The following is a 23,538-nucleotide window of genomic DNA, read 5'->3' as shown; positions in this document are numbered from 1 at the left end:
CCTCCCTGCTTGGCACTCAGCATCAAGGGTTGGAGTTGGGGGTTAAATCACCAAAATGATTCCCGGGCGCGGCGCCGCTGCTGCCCACTGCTCCCCAAGGGGATGGGTCAAATGCAGGGGACAAATTTCACCACATCTAGTGTGTGTGTGACAATCATTGGTACTTTAATCTTTAATCTTAATCTTTAATCTTCTCTTGTTGCCTTATTTGTATTTGACTTTATTAAATGTATTTATATTAGAAACACAACATGTGTATATAACAAAGGGTGCAAAATCTGCAGGCAGTAGGAAACACATGGTTAAGTGTAGGGAGTAAAACTGATGGCAGTCTAAAGTTCAAGATTTTTGGAGCTGTTTGTTCAGTGGATCAGATGTTTGATGAAGCTCTGTGTCCTTCTACCACCACTACTGTTTTCTGTTTATTTGTTACTGACTGTGGCAGGACACCTCTGCCTCTGTTTCACTTGATGTTGCTGGTAAATAATATGGTTGTAGTAGTAGGCTAAAGTTAAATTATTTAGTATGCACTAATTAAAGGGGCAGAGCTTTGAAACATTTTAGCTTTTATATTTTATAAGATATATTTTTTGTAAGAACCACAATTAATAAATATATTTCAGTGAATAACTTATTGTTCAAATCTGTATATAAATATGTACATAAAGTGTTGTAATTATATTGTAAAATGGATGGATGGACGTTTAAAACAAAACTGTTATTATTAATTAGTAAGTATACATTTTTTGAGCCTTTTTAGAGAAAATCGTAAATTATGCAAATTACTCGAAGATGTCATGGTGACCACGCCCATATCCACGCCCATAGCCACGCCCCCACCACCACAGGTATCTTGGCAGTTTATGGGAAACACTGTATGCCTATTTTAAACTCTGAACTATAACCTACTTTTTAACAAAAAGGACATGCACGCAGTCTGCCCCACAACAAGAGGATAGAGAAAATGAAGAAATATATTGACGACAGCGTCCAACTACAATGGTGGAGTCGGGCAAAGCTCTGCGGGAAAATCTCTACCATAAATGTAAATATCCGTCGACAGAAATCAATATTTCCACCAATTTCGGGACTGATGGGGAACCCAAATACACAAAAACAGGTACCAACAAGTAAGACAAGTAGGTTTTGCATAATATGATTCCAATTTAAGAGGTGTTTTGAGATCAAAAAGAAAACCCCTTGAAAATAATATAAGAGAAGTAAGATATAATCTTCAGTCTTTGTTTTTAAAAACATTTAGCTATGCTCAGTTCCTGAGCCAACAAAATAACAAATTGTGAAATAAAGTGCCCTGGTTTAAGGGCACACGTTTAAACGTCAGCCTTAGGGCTGCACGATTTTGAGAAAAAACAAATTTGTGATTTTCCTCTCCAAAATTGCGATTCGATTTGTAATTCTTATTGTCAATCAACTTCATTTTGTCTAAAGGTGCCACACATTAGAACAGTATGCAGTAATTTTATGCAGACAAACTCAGAGCTTCTGCATCATGCTCTTAAACTGAAGAAATAACCAAAAAAGTGTTTATAATGTAACCATAATATATAACAATAATGCAAGTAACCATTTACAAGGATATACAATTTCATTTGTCATTACTCTAGAATTGTTTACTATTGTATTTGGAAGGTAAAATATTGGAGGTGATCTACCTCTATATACATATAAGCATTAAAAAAAAAAAAATTAACAGGTTAAAGGTGTTTAATAAAAATACAAACGTGTTATGCATATGAATCCCCATTTTTCTGGAAGACAAGAATATGAGTTGGTGTAATACCTTGTTCCAGGGCTATTCAACTATATAATGAAGAGGGCCGCAGTTTCAAGAGCCCAAGGTCTGAGGGGCGGACATCAACATTTGGATGTTACTTTCGGAAGTGCCTCCACAGGTTATATTCCTTTGAGACTGTATTTACTTATTTACAAAGTAAACACATCAGCTTTCACACTGCACTGTCAATAAATTCATTATTCTGCCCCCGCTACTCGTTTCCAGTGTGTGCAGCTAGACAGACAGATAGTTAAGTTTAGTTGATGATGGATGTTCCTTCTTTTGAATTATTTTTCTTCCTCAGTTTTATTTCTTTACACGTTTTCCTTCATTTAGGTTTGTAAAACTGAAAATATAAATATTACAAAAGTACAACATCCATTGTGTATTTTACATGAATAATGTCCATTGTGTATGTTACATAAATAAAATAGAAAGTTTAGTGTTAATACACACAACAAACATTGCACACATGTGGCTTAACACAATTAAACCTTTATCGCCCTCTGCTGGTCAAATTCAGTGCTATATGTATTTAACCAGTTTTGATCACCTGAGTTAAACAGCCAAAAACAACATGGCCACGAATACAAAAGACATCAAAGTCAGCAATTTCAATACGTTCATATTTTGTTGTCCAGTCGCTGTTAAAAGTCTGATTTTCGCGTATTATTTAGATTTTTTTCACGGTCGACAATGCCATCTTCTTCTACTCACACACGGCTGCTTCATTGTGACACATATGCTTTGCTGTTGCCCCCTGCGGGGTGGCGGGAGTACTGCATACATGATCAACCCGAGTAGGAATGGTTTCATCAAGCCTATTTGAGTGATGTCCGGCGGGCCAAATGAAAGCTTTGGCAGGCCGGATGTGGCTATAATTTGTTTTTTTTCATACTGAGCTCGCAGCAGCCAGCGGTCATTTCACAAGATCCTCAGGTGCCGTGTATGTCAATCATGTGACCTAAGTGACATCGCGGTAAAAGATTGATGATCAGTAATTTTTAGGTCTAATTTTTGTAATGCCTGGCGTTCGACTGACACAACTCCACAAATGACCTAACGGGCACCCCTGAAGTAAAGTATTTGTGGTACATACCTGTAAAATTTGCTAAAAAGCTAGCATGCTTACATTATAAGCATGCTAAAATGCTAACATTAGCATGCTAACAATTGACTGTCGAAAGAAAAAATTGTGGGAAGAGTAAAATTGAAAAGTTGGAATTCCGGGAAACCTGGGAATTTTTTGTTAAAGCATAAATGTCAAAAGGTTTTTCCACTACACGCCACATACAGACAAATTGAAGCCAGAACAGGTTATTGTTCTTCCCGACAATAACCAATTGGTTGTAGGTCCAAGTGGGCTGCACTTTGGACACCCCTGATCTATCGGTTAAGAAACAAACTATTGTTGCATCATAGAAGTATTGTGTGTTAAGGTCTGGCTTGGGTGTTGTTGGTGCAGACTCCAGAATGTAAGAAACGGCAGGCGAGGTGCAGGTAAAATGAGTTTAATAACAACAACAGTGCATCAAGGAAGTGCACAAAAAGGCTTAACAGTTACAAGAAGCATCCTGATTGACCACCAGGAACTGATGTGTCCTGATTGTTAATTCAGGAGCAGGCAAGGGAAGAGCAGTAGCGGCAAAAAAAAAAGGCAGACAGGAAATGGAAACAAAAATAAGAGCGCTGGACAGGAAATAAAACAAAATTCCAGAAACTATATTGTCATGAAAGATCATGAAAATGGTGTCTGGGAGTTACAAATACTGTGTTATGTGTTCGTAATACTTTGAGACTGTAACGTAACACCCGATGTTGATTTTCTTCCCAAGCTCGTCATCCAGAAGATCCTACAACATGTCCACTCATAAACTTCGACAGTCCAACAAGCAGGAGAGGAAAAGTAGTTTCTTCAAGGTACGTGATCTTTTGCACACACAACACACAATGTTCTTGTGTAATATTTACGAAAAGGAGGAGTGAGCCTGACTGTAACTTAGTTTATCTTTCCTGTTTTGCCTCAAAGTGCTTATTTTATGAGTTACCCCACTAATTTTTTTTTAAAATCCAACAAAGCCTGCTTTGTCTTTTTAGTGGTCAACACCAAGTACTTTTAAACATAAACTGCACTATCACTACGATTACGTGCGCTCTACAGTCCTGTATCATTTATATTCAGTAGAACCTGTTTAAACTGACGCCCCTCAAACTTGCTAAACTATCCATTGTGTCAATTACTACCGTTTAGTCTTCTGGGTGCATGGGGATCCAAGTCCTAATGTGCTTGACAAAATAAACTTCCAGTTAGAATATTATGTTTAGGCTATGTTTCAGTTTATTACAGAAAAAATAATTAATAAATCTGTACCTGATGTCTGGAGTTGGGTTCTAAGGCAGAAAGTTGGATAGATCGGCGAGTTTGGACATATGGTGGGAGCTACCAAGTGGGAGCGTGGACCGATTTTTGATAAATGACTCAGGGTGGGGCAGCTACCGTGTCAGAGGGGTTAGTGCATCTGCCTCACAATACGAAGAGTTCAATCCCGGGCTCGGGATCTTTCTGTGTGGAGTTTGCATGTCCTCCCCGTGACTGCGTGGGTTCCCTCCGGGTACTCCGGCTTCCTCCCACCTCCAAAGACATGCACCTGGGGATAGGTTGATTGGCAACACTAAATTGGCCCTAGTGTGTGAATGTGAGTGTGAATGTTGTCTGTCTATCTGTGTTGGCCCTGCGATGAGGTGGCGACTTGTCCAGGTTGTACCCTATCTTCCGCCCAATTGTAGCTGAGATAGGCTCCAGCGCCCCCCGCGACCCCGAAGGGAATAAGCGGTAGAAAATGGATGGATGGATGGACTCAGGTTGTCGGATATATGACTTTTTCACTTCCTACGTATATCATATCAATATTGGAGCCTTGAGTATGGCTGATACCAATTTTTAGCCGTTGCGATGTCAGTGGAGTCATCCATCCATTTTCTACCGCCTGTCCGTCTCGGGGTCCCAGCTGCATTCGGGCGGCAGGCGGGGTACACCCTGGATAAGTCGCCACCTCATCGCAGGGCAAACACAGACAGACAACATTTAGACTCACATTCACACACAAGGGGTCGATTTAGTGTTGCAAATCAGCCTATCCCCAAGTGCATGTCTTTGGAGGGGGGAGGAAGCCGGAGTACCCGGAGGGAACCCACATACTCTCATTATTTTGTAGTGTGGAATATGAGAAAAAGTTTGATCAACTGAAATTAGTCAAACACAGGACAATGGCAGGTATGAAAAACACTAACCTATTTATTATTAGAATCGGGTAGACTTTATTTATCCCTCAATGGGGAAATTATGTGGCTGCAAAAAGTCCACAAAAAACGGTAAAAACACATGAAAACAAAAAAGAAAACATCAAAAAACACAAAGGACATAAAGACATTAAAAGGACACAGAGTTGATGCAACAAGCTGCCACTTCAGCGGTACCATTTTTACATACAGCTATAATGCAACTGTTACCAACATCATGGAAAAAATCTGATCTGTACTCACTCAAAACTTCAGCACGATCCCCCAAGAGGGCACTACCTATTTAAGGTAAATGATGTCACAGGGAAAACCCTCTAATACGCCAATCCAAAAACGCATGGACAGCTCCAACAAGACTTCACAAGCCACTTACTTGTTAGCCATCCAGACAAAGAGCTGACACAATGTGACAAAGTGCTCACAAACAAAACCGGATCACCATTTAACCATGGCAAAACCAAACTTATATTAGACTTAAACTTAGACTTAGACTTCCTTTTTATTGTCATTCAAATTTGAACTTTTCAGTACAGATAAGAACTTACTTTCGTTACATTAGCTCATGGTAGTGCAGGATAAAAAAGCAATAAGGTGCATGTATAAATAAATAAATAGGTTACTGTACAGATAAATATATTGCACTTTTTCATATGCATCCACGTTTATGGATGTATGTTATATTGTCTTTTTTTATTCCAGCGAGTTAATCCATTTTGGGGGGAGTTGAGGGGATAATTATGATGCGTTCAAGAGTCTTACGGCCTGAGGGAAGAAGCTGTTACAGAACCTGGAGGTTCTGCTTCGGAAGCTGCGAAACCTCTTTTTAGATCAGGTCCCGTTGCTTTCCGGGGGTTCACTCTCCTCAGGGTTTTCCGGACATCCGCTATGTTCAGGTTGAGCGGCTGCTCATCAGGGCGAGGGATGGATTTTCTCGCCGGAGTGGTGTTAAGTGCCTCAAACCTCGCAAAGTAGTAGTTAAGGTCATTTAAGAAGCTGATACTGTTGTCACAGGGACGGGGTGCAGCTTTATAGTCTGTGATGACCTGTATGCCCTACCACATTCGTCTAGTGTTTGTGGGGTTCTCGAAGAAGTCCTGCACTTTCTGACTGTGAGCACGCTTTGCAACCTTAATGCCACGGTTCAGGTTAGCTCTGGCTGTTTTTAATGCTACCATGTCGCCAGACTTAAAAGCCTTGTTCCGAGCCTTCGGCATTGCACGTACCTCACTGTTCATCCAGGGTTTCTCGTTGGCCCGAGTGGGGATGTTCTTGATCACACTGACATCCTCCATGCACTTCTGAATGTATGCGGACACAGACTCTGCATACTTCTCCACATGAGTTATGATTTTCGGTGGCGGCTGCCTTGAACATGTCCCAGTCCGTGGTTTCGAAGCAGTCTTGTAATGCTTCCATTGCTCCCTCTGGCCAGTTCTTCACCTGCTTCACTGTAGCTTGCTTCCTGATCAGCAGGGGCTTGTATGCAGGAATTAGCATCACAGATAGATGGTCTGAGGAGCCGAGGTGGGGGCGTGGTGCAGCTTTATACGCATGTTTAATATTAAAATCCCCTGCCACGATGAAAACTCCCTCTGGATGTGTAGATTGCAGTTCATTGATGGAGCAGTACAAAACATTCAAAGCTTCTTTGGTGTTAGCACTGGGAGGAATGTACACTGCTGTGAAGATCATAGCACTGAATTCCCGGGGTAAATAAAATGGCCTGCCTTTTATAGTTAATAGTTCTACCTCGGAAGAGCAGTGACATGAGACTATCTTCCCATTATTGCACCAGTTGTTATTGATGTATATGCAAACACCACCGCCTCGGGATTTACCAGTGAGAGTTCTGCTCCTGTCCGACTGAAACATAGTTAGCCCCTCGATGCTAACTGCCTCGTCCGGAACGGATGGTTTCAGCCACGTTTCTGTGAGAAATATGGCGCAGCAGTCTCTCATCTCGCGTCTTGCATATAAATCCAGCTTCAGGTAGTGCAGTTTGTTCTCCAGGGAGCGGACATTTGAAAGCAGGATGGAAGGAAGCGGCATTCTGTGAGGATTAGCCTTTAACTTTGTTGTTAGCCCCGCTCGGCATCCCCGCTTCTGCTTCCGATCACACCGCTTACGTCTCCTCCGTCGACGGTCCCCGCTGGTACTAGGTTCCGCTGCTTCACAGGCCGCTGGATGTAGCCGGCGTAGAATTCCAATGCTAGCAAGGAGGTCCAACGTATACGCATCTTTCGGTCCGAAACGGCCCGATCTATCCACATCCAGAATTGTCTGGCGGTCGTATGTTACCACGGAGTGTGCACACTGGAAGCCAGCCATGAAATTCACGGAATTTACCGGTATATTTGCCAAAATTTTCCATTACTACCATGAGCCTCTGAAGCCGCAGCCGAGCAGGGCGCCGCCATCTTAAAATCTTGAAACCTTCCAATTACCTTCCTGAAAAACACTAGTTGTTTAGGACAAGCCCTCACTTGTTATGGCTGGCTCAGGGCAGCAATTACAAAGGGGGAGAAGAGACTAAATTAAAACGTGCTCAAAAAAATATTTAATACAACAAAAGTGAGTATAACAGCTAAACAAAAAGTGAAAACTAACACATGTCTAAAGCAACCAAAGGTGCAAAACACAAACCGATCAGAGGAGAGCAGAGCAGGGAATGAGGTCCTGGGAATCCTAGCTTATATCCTCAACTTGATTAGCCCCAATGAAGTGCAGTTGCGAGTCCTGCAGACACACAAGGCAGAGAGAGAGGGGAGAGAGGCAGAAGAGGTGGCCAAGCAGGCCTCCACTCTGGATCCACTCCCACGGGACTTCCACAAGGCCTGGGACGCAACACAACGAGAAACCAAAAAATTATCAAAAAATAATGCATTATGCGCACATACAATTGCACCACGCATAGACAAACAATAAAACAAAACCAACTAAAAACACCCTTTCACCACCCACACATACCGTGGTGGACTCTGCAGTGCTCCACGCCCTAGTCTGCTAGGGTGGGAGGCAGCTAAGCCAGAAACGGGAACACACCAAACAAAGCAACCAAGAGAGCCGACTCCGTCCTAGGCTGCGCGGCCTATGCCAAGTGCACGCGGTTGAGCGAGAAGCCGTCCAGAGAGACCAAAGCGTCCTTAGCCAGGACTCCGTGAAGCCTGTCCATCCGGGCGCCAAACGCCGAAGTAGGGCTGGGCGATATATTGATATACTCTATATATCGCGGGTTTGTCTCTGTGCAATATAGAAAATGACTATATCGTGATATTCGAGTATACGTTCTCACGCAGTTGCTTTTAGCTGCTGGCATTACACTACAGGCTCTTCTCACTCTTTCTTGTGTCTCCTTCTCACAGACAGCAAGCGCACCTTCTTACACACGTCACATTCTGTCACGTCATACGTCACATACGTATACGCCCTCGCGGAGCAGAGAGGTAGCAGCATGGGTAACGTTAGCTGTGGTGCGAGTGGTAATATGAGAGAAAGAAGGTGCAAATGAAGGAAGAATTAATTCCCAATAAAAACAACAGGGGGTCCTTCGTCTGGCGGTGGTTTGGCTTCAAGTGGGAATATGTCGAACAGAAAACCGTAATTTGTCAAGTGTGGGGCAAAGGTGTTGCTACAAAAAGTAGCATTACTGCTAATATGTAGCATCATTTGAAAAGTCACCCGCTAGAGCAGACAAGGGCATTCTGCGGCCCGCGGGCCACATCTGGCCCTTTGTGCGTCCCTGTCCGGCCCGCGTGAGGCCAATCATAAATTACAAAATACATTTTAAAAAGTATCTATGTCAAGTGTGCAATACAATGGTGCTGCTTTTGTTTTGAAAAGCGTTATTTGTATTACTTCCGTGTGGACGTATGCGCGTGCGTAATTGTGAGTGAATGTGAACAGCTGCAATCACAAATTACAAAATAAAGTTGAAAAAACATCTATGTCGTGCGCGCAATACAACTGTGCTGCTTTTATTTTGAAAAGTGTTATTTATGGGCGTACGTCCGTGTGTAACCTGTGAGTGAAGGTGCACAGCGACAAGTGATGCCTGGTTACACCCGAGACGCTAAAAAGAGAAAAGTTGATAACGAATGGCGTGTTTTCAACAAGACATGGACTGCCAAGCAACGTTCCCTCTAAGGTGCGCGCCTGCACAATTGCGCACTGCTCAAGCGTCCTCTGCGCACAGCAAATATATGCCGCGCACCAAATCAAATCCCATCTGAATTCTAAACAAAATAAACACATTTATTCTGTGTAATTTTGCAATGCAACTCTGAGTGACAGTGACAGTGACAACAAGCGGCCCTAACGGTGTTCGTCAACACTGTTCAATTGAACACCGTTCAATTATTGTAACGTCTATCGAGATGCTTTGAGGCCAGGAATTATATCGATCACTTTATTGAGCAAACTGTTTATATTCGGCCATAACCACACCAAAAACATGAGTAAAACACTTCTATCTCGAAAAACTAGTCATTTTCTGCCGTACAAACCAGGCCAAAACCAACTTGTCATCTGTCACCAACACGCATACCACTAAACCACTGGTGCGTTTATGGCCACACAAAAAGTCGGACAACTCAAACACCACACAAAGTTACACTATGACTCCTCAGTCATACGTGTGCTTATTTTACTCTCATTTATTATTAATGTTAATTTATTTATATTAATCATGGAATGCTGTTACTAGAGAAAGTTACAGGAATGCACACTTCATCCTATGCTTACATTTCATGCAGCATGAGGATGTTTAAGGGGAACTAAATGTGATCTCTGAAAGGGGTACAAATGATTTCCAAAGCAGTGCTTTTGGTATAAAGTTAAGTTAGGTTAAATGAAAGTATTATTATTATTATTATTAATTATTATTATTATTTATCTTACGGTATATATCAAAAATAATATTGAGCAAAATTTAATTGAAATATTGTCAATGTGGCCCTCCAGCAGTGCTCGGGTTGCTCATGCGGCCCCCGGTAAAAATTAATTGCCCACCCCTGCGCTAGAGAATGAAGAGTGCTTACTCCGCATGTCAACATCTCCGTTCGGTGCCCACACCATTCACATGCCGAGGCAAACATTTCCACATCAACACCGTATGAAAAAAACATACGGAGATAATGTCCACAGTAACCTACCACATAGTGAAGGGCGAACACTATTTGATTTCCTATTATGCAGCTCATTTTTATTTGACAGTTATTGAAATATCTTGTGTGACATCATGCACAAAAGTGCACTTTATTTGTTTTAAACTATTGTAGTGGCGTTCTGTACAAAAAGTGCACTTTAATTTAGTGTTGTTTCATATGTCATCTTAGTGACATCATGCACAAAAGTGCACTAATAGCTTGTTTTAAAATGTCTCTGACAATCTTGCACTTTGTGTTTTGAAATGACATGAATGTTTGTGCCACTGCTTAATAACTGTTAAAGAAATACAGTTTTAGTAAATTTACTTAGTTGTGATTTCCGTCTCTGCATGAAAGTTTAAAATGAGCATATATTAATGCAGTGTGAACAAGAATGTTTTAATGTAGACACATAGAGTCATCATACTGGTGTGATTATATCAGTGGTTCTTAACCTGGGTTCGATCAAACCCTAGGGGTTCGGTGAGTCAGCCTCGGGGGTTCGACGGAGCCTCCGCCGCGGAGGTCAAGACACACCCGACTCATCGTGTAAATAAAAACTTCTCCCTATCGGCTTTATGGCTACGGCAACAGTAGAAGTCAGACTGATTTGCATGTGTGTAATTTCTCATATCCGTTTGCCTTGGAGACTTCATATGTGCAAGTAATATGGAAATATAATAATTTAATACTTTTTTATATTATTACATGTGTAGTTTTCAACTGCAATATTGTTCAATTAAGTACCGTAATTTCCGGACTATAAGCCGCACCTGACTATAAGCCGCACCAGCTAAATGTAGGGGAAAAAACAGATTGCTCCATTTGTAAGCCGCACCCGACTATAAGCCGCAGGGTTTTAATGTGTAATTAGCGTAGTATATAGGGGTTCCGGCTACCACGGAGGGGATTGTCGGGACAGAGATGACTGTTTGGGAACGCAAAGCGTCCCATTTATTAACAATAAATCTTTCAATCATTCAATCAAACTTTCACATCTTTGACATGGCAAACAGCATTCGTGCAGAGTACAAATAATACAACGGTGCAAAGTAATACAAAGTGCTCGCCTGTACGTTATCAAAATAACCAGCCTACCGGTATATGAAAAGTCAGTCTTTAATCATTGTGTCATCGTCTTCCTCCTGCGTACTAAAACCACAGAAATCCTCTTTGTCGGTGTCGGAGAAGAACAGGCCGCGAATAAGCCGCACCCTTGTATAAGCCGCAGGGACCAGAACGAGGGGAAAAAGTAGCGGCTTATAGTCCGGAAATTACGGTACACTTGTTATGTATGTCTAGATTTTGTGTGCATAGCTGCTAGCTCCTAGTAGCTACGTTTACCTTTTGTAAATATCTTTGGCATGTCAACACTTTTTCAGATGGCCTATGTGTAAGATGATGATTGCATTTCAAATGCTAAGTGTCAGTAAGTTTCAGTTACTTTTGGCTGTGAATGTCACGCTGAATGCATTTGGATTCCTTATTTGCTGTTGCTGAGTTTCTTTATTCCTATGGATGGTGACAAAAGAAAAGATTGCAAAACTAAACAGATAGGGGGAAATGAAACAAATGACATCAGTGTCACACTATCGCGGGTCAACAGAAGGTAGATTCCAGGCAAGTATTCTTTAAACATGAAGAAAAACAACGGAGTTACGCCACACCTACAGTTATGCTACACTAACACACTTCTATTATCATTCGTTTAATGAGGGCAAACCGGTAGTACCGAATTCACATTTTTGACAGGCTTCCACAAATAAATAAAACATTTTTTTATGAGAGTAGGCGTTCTTTTTCAGCGTTGACTCAGTGGTCAAGTGCTGAGAATTGACGCGACTCTGTTGGACCGTATTTGCTATTGACGATACATAAAAAACAGGTATTTTTTTCGACTTTCTATCGAAGTATCGATACAATATCAATACATTTGACAACCATACTATTTATAAATAAACACTGTATTATCCCCTAGTTACTTTGTAATCACAGTAACTTTATTCTCCCTTATTTTTAACTCTTTTACACAAAAGTTAACATGACGATGTCAGAAAATGACCACATTAATCCATTTGCTATACTGATTGTAATATTACATGTGCGTGGCTGCCCTTTAACAGAAACTCACCTGACGTACAGCATGGACACATTGGTTTTCATAACTTATTCTGTGTATCTTTGCAGTTGATTGAGTCCTTCGCCTTGGAAATCGGCACTTTGAAAAAGGAGATGGGAAAAAATCCTGAGAGACCAGAAGAAGACCACAAGACGGACCCAATGCTTGGGTGAACTCTTCTTTGTCTTTATACTGCAGCTTCATGGACACAAACACTAGCACAAATGTATTGCAATCGCGCCTCTACAGTTACATTTGTGGTGTATGTGTGAATACGATCGCTCCTCCACTCACAATACAGAGAGCAAATCATAAACCGTAAATGTGAGCATTTAGAGACATAAATTACATGTAAATAAGACTACCGGTATTTAGTTTTTTGAATAAAAGAATAATGTACATAAATGAAAAATGTCTTTAAACTAGCAAAATGCTATTTTTGCACAAATTGTATTTGTGATATTAAATTTTCTTTATGCAAAGTTGGACATCTGTCCCTAAAGCCGGCAAGTCGGTATTTCCTTATCAGGTTAGTGCAGGGGTGTCCAAACTTTTTGATTGGTGGGCCGCATTGGGCTTAAAGTTAAAATACATTATTTACTTCCGCGACAACATCCCTTAAAGGGGAACTGCACTTTTTTTGGAATTTTGCTTATCGTTCACAATCATTATGAAATACATGACGACAGATTGATTTTTTTTAATGCGTTCTAAATATTAAATAAATTCAATCAAAATTCCGCTTACAATGGAGCCTATGGGAGCCGTTCAATTCTGCCTATGGAGCCCCTAAAAAACATCCAAATACCTCCATTAGGGTTTTACATACATGATGTAATTTATGTAATGTAGTAAGGAGCACATTTGTAATAACATTTAATATTATTTCATATTAATTTAAGCATATGCATAATTTCAAAAACGCATCACAATGTTTGCTTTTTTTCATCACTGATTTCTGCTCACTGCAGACTTCATGAGAGCCAACAAACATAATAAAACATCACTTACTGTGCAACGTCCGCTGTCATTAGGATGCCGACTGCTCGAATGTTCATATATTCCCATTTAAATGAAAAATGTTTCATAGTCCTTGCAAAGAAACGGGGAGGGGGTGCGGGGGGAACAAGTGCTTTTCGTGTTGTCCTCGCCAATTCCAGGTCCTAAATGGCTGTCAACATGTCCCAACTTGTCGGATTATATCAACTGCCGCCTTCTGTCCAGGTAAGAAGCATGATTTAAGATCTACAATAAACTTACAGCGAGCAAGGAAGCGAGAAAGAAGCAGACCAGTTGATGTAAACATAGGCATACAGGAAGGGATCACGTCGCCGCTATAAATAGTTTGTCTGCGTTAGCGCCTAAAATATTAATATCACTTATACTTGGTTAACATTCAAGTCACACAATGTAAATGGAAGTATTGTTAGCGCTTTTTGAATAGTTATTAATCAGATTTTACGGGCAGAACAATGGAGCTCCCATTGGCTCCGCTGTAAGCGGACTTTTATGTACGTTTATTTAATATTTAGAATGAATTAAAAAAAACATCAATTCTTTGTCATGTCTTTCATAATGATTTTGAACGAAAGGTAAAATTCAAAAAAAATGCCCTTCCCTTTTAATGTTTTTAAATCAATCAGAAATTAAAAGCAACTAAAATGCGCCAAACATTAATAAGTGTGGAGAGTGTTTTGTATTTTCCAATCACCCCTTGTAATGGATTTTAATAGGTGTCATTTAGATTTTTTTTATGTTGATTGGACGGTATTTATAATATCCACAAAGTTCAGTGAGCAGGTTGTGTTATGTGTTTTGTACTGGTTGATTATTTTTTCTGCACCATAAATAGGGAAGGTTGTTTGATTAATGTCATATAAATATATATTTCTTGCATTTGAGTTAGGTCATTCACAAAAGGTACACATGGTAGGCTATGGTATGGTATACTATGGTAGGGCTCATTAAATATTTCACGCAATATGAAATACTGAGAAGTGAGAACATACATCTGTGTTTTTCAGGATGGGTGAAGAAGTAGGAGGGATTTTCTTGCAGGCATCCCCCTGTGCTGGCATGGGGACAGGACTGGCTGGAGCAAGAGATTCAGGCTATGACTCCCTCCATCGGCGACTAAGTGTGCTGGACAGATTAATCAAGACACATCCTGTTTGGCTCCAACTGGACTTAAGCCACCAGAATGCTGTAGACGTGCTGCATAGCCAACAACCTGGGGTAAGGAAAGCACCACAAGTATTTTACAAATGGTCACTTTCATTGACTTTTGAAAACAGGTTTATGCTGTAAAACTGCTTAATGCTTATATTGACATCTTGTCTATGATGTAGACTAACTCATACTTTTTGATTGACCTGACTTCCAGTCAACATTTAGTTTTAGTTTTTATGTTTCAATATAATGATTCGTTGAAGTTGACACAGCGTTTCGTGTCTTCTTCTGTGATTGGACTATACAGCGCTGCATACAGGCAGTCACAAAAAACACTTATTTTGAAGGCATTCTGACTAGATGTTTCTTCACTTGGCCTGTAGGCGTTTGTGGTCCGGAGGTCATGCAGCTTGCAGAAAAAGGTCCTCTCCCTACGTATGGACAAGAACTCTCCAGTTCCTGTAAAAGACTTTGTCTTTAAGGAGAGCCAGTACAGTAAGTTTCATACTTTTACTTTTCTTTCACTCTAAAGCAGGGATTCTGTAAGTTTGGCACAGAGACATTGGAGCCTACCCTACTGTACCCACCGCCCAAAAATAGTTTTTGAGATTTACGGTTTTCTGTTCAATACACCACCAATGTACCGTATATGTTAGGGATGTAACGGTTAATGAAAAATATCTGAACCGTTTGGTTGACCTCAGATCTTATGTTTTTTAAAATTTGTGTTACTAATTAGATTGATCACCGCATCACAAGTGTGCACAATGCGAGGCGAAATAGGGCCCTATGATTTCCATGTTAATGGTGCATACGGAATCACAGAAATGGCCAATTAAATCAGAATCTACTGGGAATATCACGGAAATTGACATATGTGAGTGAAATGTTGTCATTCTGAGAAGGAGCGTTTGTCTGTGGAAATCCCCAGCTGTCATAATGGGAAGGTTTTGACGACACAGCAGCAGTGGGACGCATCAGAGAAAAAGATGAGTCTGAGTACAGAGAAGAGGAAGAACATCAGGTGGATTGGTGCAAAAGCATCTCTCACATTATTAACCGTATCCACTCGGCATCCAGTATACTGGTTGCCCCGGGGGCGGGGTCCCCACATCTGCGGTTCCCACCAAGGTTTCTGATTACGCCCATTAGGTTGAGTTTTTTCTTGCCCTGATGTGGGATCGGAGCCGAGGATGTCGTTGTGGCTTGTGCAGCTCTTTGAGACACTTGTGATTAAGGGCTATATAAATAAACTTTGATTGATTGATTGATTGATTGATTGATTGAAAAGCAACAACCTTTGCATCAATTGTATCAAAAAGACCAAGGAGATGGTGGTGGACTTCAGGAAGGTCAGAAATCCCCCTTTCCCCTGCCCATTGAAGGGGTAGCTGTGGAAGTGGTCTCCAGCTTCAGGTATCTTGGAGTCCATCTATCCAGGAGCCTCACCTGGGAACACAACACTTCTGTCTGCTCAAGAAAGCACACTAGCGTCTACAGGAAGCTGTGGCGTGGGAGTTCCGTTCTTAGGAGCTTCTACAGATGTGTGCACCAGCATAACAGTGTGGCACAGCAGTTGGACGGCTGAAGAGGGGAAGGCACTGTAGAGGGTGGTGAAGCTGCTCAGAAGATAGTGGGGAGCAGCCTTCCCACCACCACATATATCTTCATCAGCAAATGCAGAAAAGGGGCACTCTGTATCACCAAGGATTCCACACACTCTCTTTGACCCCCTATCCACAGGCAGGAGGCTGTGGAGCATCCGTAGTAGGACCACCAGACCGAGGAGCAGCTTTTTTCCAGAACCTGTTAGACTGCTGAACTCTGACGCTGCTCTGTAGCAATACATATCAATTTACCCATCCCTGCACAAGCAATGGAGTACTTAACTGTAGAGATGGGAAATTAAGGTTTTTCCAGTTCTGATTCCACTTTAGATTTTGCCTGATGATTCGGTTCCTTATTGGTTCTTTAATCGATTTTTACTTGGGAAAAAAAGTTAAGAAAAATATTATTTTCTTTAGTTTAGAGGTAATGTGACCCTACAAAGCCTACAGTGAGGTCTTTAGAGACACATATGTAGCATAGAAAAAAATACTTTTTAAAGAACAAATATAAGAAAGAAATATTCTTCTGTAGAATTTAACAAAATAAAACATATGTGGAAATTACACAAGAATGTAACATTTGTAAACATTTTAAAACTTAAGAATCTCTGTCATCTCCCTGAAAATATATTGGTGAAGACAAAAAATCTGAATGTTGTGCCAAGGTTTTAGATTTACAAGGTAAAACTAAGCTCATAACATGCAACCCACTATATTTTAAGTTTTTTTAAATATAATTTTGATGATTATGGCTTACAGCTTATGAAAACTTTAAATTGAACATATCAAAAAATTAGGTTTTCAAAAACTGTAAGCCATGATGATCAAAATTACAAAAAATAAAGGCTTGATATATCTGACTTTGTATGTATAATGAGTTAAAATGATATTAGTTTCACATATAAAGTTGAATTGCTGACATGAATGGCCTTTTACACGATATTCACATTTTTTGAGTTTCACCTGTATAATGTAAATGACTGAACATGTGATTGGAGAAAAACATACAACTTTTCTGTGACTACAATTGAACATTTACCTACCGAAAGTCAGGAGCACTGTGGCAAATGGGTGCAAGCTTTTGACCATCAACTTAGTCACTGCTCGGTGAATTTCGTCGTCGCGGTGAAAGAAGAGAAGTACCGTAGACGTCACCTGAAGCGAGTACTTACTGCCCACTGCCAGTCAGAATCTGTCTCTCGTCATGGTCATCTAAATGAGAAGGCAATCATTTCAATTTAACAGGTAATAACGCTAACATGATAGGCAATGTTAGTTAGCACCTATTGTATTTACGCAAGATGATGCATGCCGTGAGTTCAAATGTTTCAGCATATTGCTCGTATGTCCTTCTCTTGATAAAATAGCAACATTGCAGTTATTATAAGTAGAGCTGTTGCAATCTTTTCTTGTTAAATGTAGCCAAACTTTGGAGTGTTTTCGCGGCATTGGCGCCGTGTTGCTTTCTGACGTCACTACACATGTTGTCCCATAGGAATCGTTAAAGGTTCTAAACAAGAATCGGTTTTGATTCCCATCCCTACTTAACTTGCACTTGTGAACCAACTGTCCTGAACTGAGCTTTTATTTGATTTGGTTTGCTGTCATTGTCATTGTCATTTGCAGTACAGATCTCGGGTACAAAACATGATCGAGCTTGTGAATTCCGTCTAGTTGAACACCTGTAGAATCAAACTAATTAAAAACATATTTGTTAAGCTGTGATATTGTTCTTTTGCAGCTTTCTCTTTGGAAGGATCAGGCCTGAGCTTTGCAGACCTATTTCGCCTTGTGGCTTTCTACTGCATCAGCAGGTAAGTCCATCTCCAGGCTACATCCACACAGAGTATGTCACGACTATTTCAGTCAGCATTATTTGTTCCACACAAAAATATAGATATTGGCATGTAAACATGAGTTCAGTACGTTCAAACTGAGACTTTCCCATCCCTTTAAAAATAATATAAAAAAACAAAAAACAATGAATAGTACGGGTGCCGAAAAAACAGTTTATTCTTATTTTTTACATCTTTCAAGAATAGATATTTAAAATATGTTTTTTAAGCCATCTCCACGCTTACTGTTAACATTAGCGATCTAACTTTAGATGTCAGTAATGTTTCAGCATGAAGGAAAAAAACAGTCAGGCCCGTCTTCCCTAAAGGCAAATGTTTATGCGTTACTAATTGACCATTACATTTTTTTTATTTTTTATTTTTTTTCAATCAATCCATTGTTTTATTGTTGAGACACTGTAAAAACTAGCGCAGCTAAGTACACATTGGTGAGCCGCTTAAAGTTCATGGCGGCAAAAAAACTACATTTCTTACAAGTATTATCACTGCAGGAATAGCTAAACATGCAATATCAGATTCAGACACCTCAACAAAAGAGTTTTGATTTTGTAGCGAGAATTTATTTGACGCGATAATGGTGTTTATTCTATTTTGAAATCGAATTGTCACCCTTAAGAATCGGAATCAAACTGAACCGTGAGTTGTTGAAGGATTCGCGTCACTAATTAATACATTTACTGATGGTTATTTTACCAAACTTACGTAAAATGTTCATCTCTATCACGTATATATCTACACACAGATCATTTGTAATGTAATATTACATATCCAACATTTATTATTCAAATTCTTTTAATGGGTGTTTTTGAAAAGAATCCATAAAAACATGTATTGTCCATCTTTCATTGTGAAAGTTTGCTGTAAAAACGTATTTATTGTAGGAAAACAATTTGCAAATTAGTATCTCAACTGTGTGAGTAGTCAGATCTGCGTGTTCGTGTTCTAATTTGTGTGTCTGTGTTTAGATTTGTGTGTGTAAACAAAAATTATGTCTGTCTGTGTTGCAGTATGTGTTTCGATTTTTGTGTGTAAAAACAATACGTGTGTTCAACTCTGTGGGATGCAGCAACCTTCGATTGGCTGTTTTTAACACATTACTTTTGCTAAAGTTCGACCGTAGAGGATCCGCGATTTTGTGCAACAATCTGTATGTGTACAAAAGATTTGTCTGTAACTTCACTTTTCCTTTGCCTTGACTCACCACAAGTTGGTGCCTAGACCCCAGTGATGTTAACCAGGCTGAAGTTAACTTCCATTCTAATGGTGGGCGATACTGATAGTTGGTACCAGGCTGATACTTTTTACTTGAAATTTTACTTGTCATGATCATTGTTTTCCTGGCCATTTTCGGGTCCTAAATGGCTGTCAAAGTGTACCAACTTGTTGGAATACCTACTCAGACTTCTTCTATCCAGGTGAAATGCATGATTTATGATGTACAATAAACAAGGAAGTGAGTAAGCTGCAGACCACTCAACGATGTAAACATAGGGACACACGGACATGATCACAGCGCCACTATAAATAGTTTATCTGGGTTAGCGCTTATAATGACACTATCGCTAATACTCGGTTAATATTCAAATCACGAAATGTGAATGGAGTATTGTTGGCGGTTTTTGAATGGTAATTTATTGGATTTTATGGGTGAAATAGTGGAACTCCCTGGCTCCGCTGTAAGCAGACTTTTATTTACGTTTTTTCAATATTTAGAATGCATTAAAAAAAATACATTCGTCATCATGTCTTTCACAATGGTTTTGAACAATAGGCAAAATTCCCCCCCAAAAAGTGCAGTTCCCCTTTAAAGAAAGTAAGAAATACATGTAAAAGAAAACAAACTTAGAGAGCTGAATGAAACCAAAACAATGTAACCTTCATTCCAACAGCATTGAAACAACTTCATCTTTAAACTTTGACATTTCTATATTTCAGTTCTCCCAGTTTTTATTGTGCCTTTGCTGCTTTTCTCAGGGATGTGCTTCCCTTCACCCTGAAGCTCCCAGAGGCCATCGCTTTGGCCAAAACATCTGCTGAGCTTGCAGAGCTGGCAAAACTTGGAGCAGGTTTGTGTTTGTTTCATTTTTATATGTCAAGAGTGTAAATAATAAGTGCTGTATGCATTGCAACATCAAAGTCAAATCTGAAGACAGCATGCTTGTTTTTATATTGTTTTGAAAACATTACACTTAATACAGTGGAACACATTTGGGTCGACATAAGCATCTGTCAACATAACCAAAACTGAGAATAGGTGATAATAAATTATGTTTGTTAATATATAGTTTTCCTCTATTTGTGCATAATATTAATCTTGATGTGCGGCTAAACACTACTCTTTCATGGTGTGTTGAAAAAACCCCATCTATTTCCCTGGAGACATTACTTTTTCAAACAGTTTTCCCACATGCTGACATTATTTACTAGAATGCCACCACTAAATGACTCCCCCCTCAGGGACAATAGACTTTCAGGCACAGATCAGATAGTTTGGCTCTTTAGGATCCTTGCTTCCCAGCTACAACAACCTTTCCCAGCAGGCACAAGACATTAAAACAACATTGAGAACTTGTTGATTTAGGTCCTTTCGTTGAACAACTCAAACATAACGTTGAAACAACATGCTCTTTGACAATGTTTAATCAATGTCGGGTTCTGACGTTGATTTGACCATTGAATTTTGGTCATTTCCCAACCGATATTTTACAACACAAATACGTTGAAACAACCTGCCTTTTGACGACGTTTATTCAATGTCAGGTTGAGACGTTAATTAGACCTTTGAAATTTGGTCATTTCCCAACCAAAAACGTGGATCCAACGTTGGACATCAACATTTTCTCAATTTATAAATACAACTTTTTTGCAATGTTGTTTCAAGTGCAATTTTAAAGGACATGTATGTATAATTAACATTGTTTCAATGTCTTGTGCCTAGGTAGAAATGTGTACTTTATCACATTTGAATCGATAGGGTACTTTGGAATCGAAACTGGTACTCGACTGTATAATTTTTTTGTACTTTTGTGTGCGTCTGTATATTGTTCGAGCTGTATACGAGCTGTGCTGTCCAGTTGTTATTTTGTTTTCTTACTCTTCTGTGTCTCATTTGTAAGTACTTTACTGTACGGCTGGGTGGTATACCGGTATTACGAGTTATACCAGCATATTTTAGAGAGAGTTTTATATTTGAGACAATGCCGCAATACTGATATATATAATCCTTAATGTCTTTGCTCATTCAATCTGCGCTGGGTGCTGTGTCCCGACTCCTGTGTCCCGCCTCCTCCACGCCAAAGGAGATCCCAAAAAATACCAGAGAGGCAGATATACAAAAAAGTTATTTTAATAAAAAAATAAAAAAAAGACAAATAACACAAGGAGAGGATCCAGGCAGGAAGGGCCAGGATCATAAAAGCCTGCAAACTACGCTAGGCTTGTAGAGGAAAACAAAAACGGGAAACAGCCAGTGACACGAAAAAAGTACAAATAAAAAGAAGGATCAAACAAAAGAAGACCACAAGGGAAAAAACGGAAGGACTGAGCACTCAAATACTAAACTAACAAACTGGAAAAAAGCATAGGAGTATAAAAAAAGGATTGAAAGCAAGTTGAATAGGCGTGGAGTCACGAGTCGGGACTACGTGGAAAGATCCCGCCCCAAACAGGTGCGTGAAGGGAGACTAAATAGGAGGTAAATTGGCCACAGCTGGGCTCGTCACTCCCGCCTTCCCTTAGGCACCATGGCAACTGAAACAGAAAAAATGCACTGGGGGAGACTACGCCAGCAGGAGGCACCAAAATACAGATATGGAACACAAATATTTTCAAGTTGTTGTTGATGTTTAAAATGTCCTCTTAAATCGTGGACTTTATTTTATATTTTTTTCTTTGGTGTTTTTGTTGTTAGCTGAGGATTTGAGCATAGATAAAGGTTTGTTTAAAAGAAAATTGAAGATTATGTGCTATTATTCTTATACTATTTTCAAGGCTTTTTTAATATTTCGAAACATGACATTTTTATAAAAGTATTTGGTAACACTTTAGTATGGGGAACATATTCACCATTAATTAGTTGCTTATTAAAGTAACAAAGATTTAATTTAGAGTTATTTGGACACCAGGGGAATATATAAGGGTTGGGATTAGGGTTAGGGTTAGGGTTACTAATAAGCAATAATTCTGAGGTTATTGAGGGAAGACTCTTAGTTAATGGCTTACTGGTTGTATAATAAAGCCATTCAGAATAAGGCATTAATAAGTACTTTATAATGACTAATTAAGAGCCAATATGTTACTAATTTGCATGTTAATAAGCAACTAATTAATGGTGAATATGTGTTCCCCATACTAAAGTGTTACCAAGTATTTGCTTTACTAAAACAACTTGACACCCTAATTTTGGTTTGATTTTGTCTAAACTCACTAAATATCGTTATTTATATCCTGAATCGATATTCAGCCAAAATATATCGGGATATGAGTTTTGGTTCGTATTGCCCAGCCCTAGTGTACTATCTAGTACAGGGTTCACCAACCCGTCGATCTCGATCGACTAGTCGATCTTTGGAACCCTACCGGTGGATTGCGAAAATATTATTTAAAAAAAAAAAGTATTAATATGACCAACAGACATTTTAACACCCTGAACACGCCAGCATGCCTCCGCCTCTCTCTCTTCAACCTCACATCCCACCGCTCTCGCATGGTGACTCCCGCTTGTCTCGCAAATGCGCGTTGCATTATATGCACAAAAATCATCGAGCTGCAACAATGCATTAAGGCTGATCATTGCAACATTTTCTAGCATCCCTCATCATACAACTCTTCCCTCAACCACGACCATCATCGCTCGCCTGCAATGGGAAACTAACAAGCCAAATACTAGAGTCCGAGAACATTGCTCCAATGATTTTGTTTATTTATTGTGCATACAAAAGTAAACATTGTCAAAAACAGTAATATATAATAAAACAATGCTGCATCTAAAGAAGAACTTTCCCGTCTACACCATGTAAAGTTGCTAATGCTAATATGTAGCATGTCTATGGCAAATCCAATGTAAATTAGCATCGATCTAGAGCATTTTGAAATGTTAAGTTTTACTTCTGAGAGCTTTTATCAAGCATGCTTGCTTTGTTGGCATAGAACATTTCAACATTACGGAGAGGTAGTCCGCCAAAGTCCACTCGTAAGTGTTTGTTTCCCAGTGCTTTTCAGTTAAATTGGGACCCGGGAGTACCGACAGACTTCAGTTGGTACCTTTTTAAAAGTACCAGATTTGGTACCCATCCCTAGTTTTAGGTTGCCATAGTCAGAAAGTAGTCTTTGCCATTAGGTGTATGTGCCAGTCTTGTCTTTTGTAGCGTCCTACACAGTTTATACTGTAAGTATTGTACAGTGGTACCTCAACTTACCGTTACCTCAATTTGTTGTATTTGTATTTTAAGATACCAGCTGTCTCTTTGCATTTTGTTACGCTATTAGTTGCGAGCATACATTTGAGTTGGGAGCCTCCCCCATTTTGGATTGCATGGTAAATGTCAAA

At 39.7% G+C, this 23,538-nt stretch overlaps 1 protein-coding gene across 1 annotated transcript in view; it reads left to right on the top strand.

Annotated features, from left to right (window-relative positions):
• The window catches only part of rin2a (Ras and Rab interactor 2a), an 80,354-nt gene that overhangs the window by 19,269 nt on the left and 37,547 nt on the right, over nt 1-23,538 (top strand). Inside the window, exons 2-7 of the mRNA XM_062058967.1 lie at nt 3,631-3,715; nt 12,427-12,527; nt 14,383-14,593; nt 14,911-15,022; nt 17,876-17,948; nt 19,965-20,056. Of these exons, the coding sequence (XP_061914951.1) occupies nt 3,656-3,715; nt 12,427-12,527; nt 14,383-14,593; nt 14,911-15,022; nt 17,876-17,948; nt 19,965-20,056 (649 nt within the window). The 5' untranslated portion in view covers nt 3,631-3,655. The remainder of the gene's footprint in view (nt 1-3,630; nt 3,716-12,426; nt 12,528-14,382; nt 14,594-14,910; nt 15,023-17,875; nt 17,949-19,964; nt 20,057-23,538) is intronic.

This window comes from Entelurus aequoreus, linkage group LG09, assembly GCF_033978785.1.
Source record: "Entelurus aequoreus isolate RoL-2023_Sb linkage group LG09, RoL_Eaeq_v1.1, whole genome shotgun sequence".
NCBI lineage: Eukaryota > Metazoa > Chordata > Actinopteri > Syngnathiformes > Syngnathidae > Entelurus > Entelurus aequoreus.
Note: the sequence above shows the minus strand (reverse complement) of the source record. Positions and strands in the feature narration are given on the sequence as shown.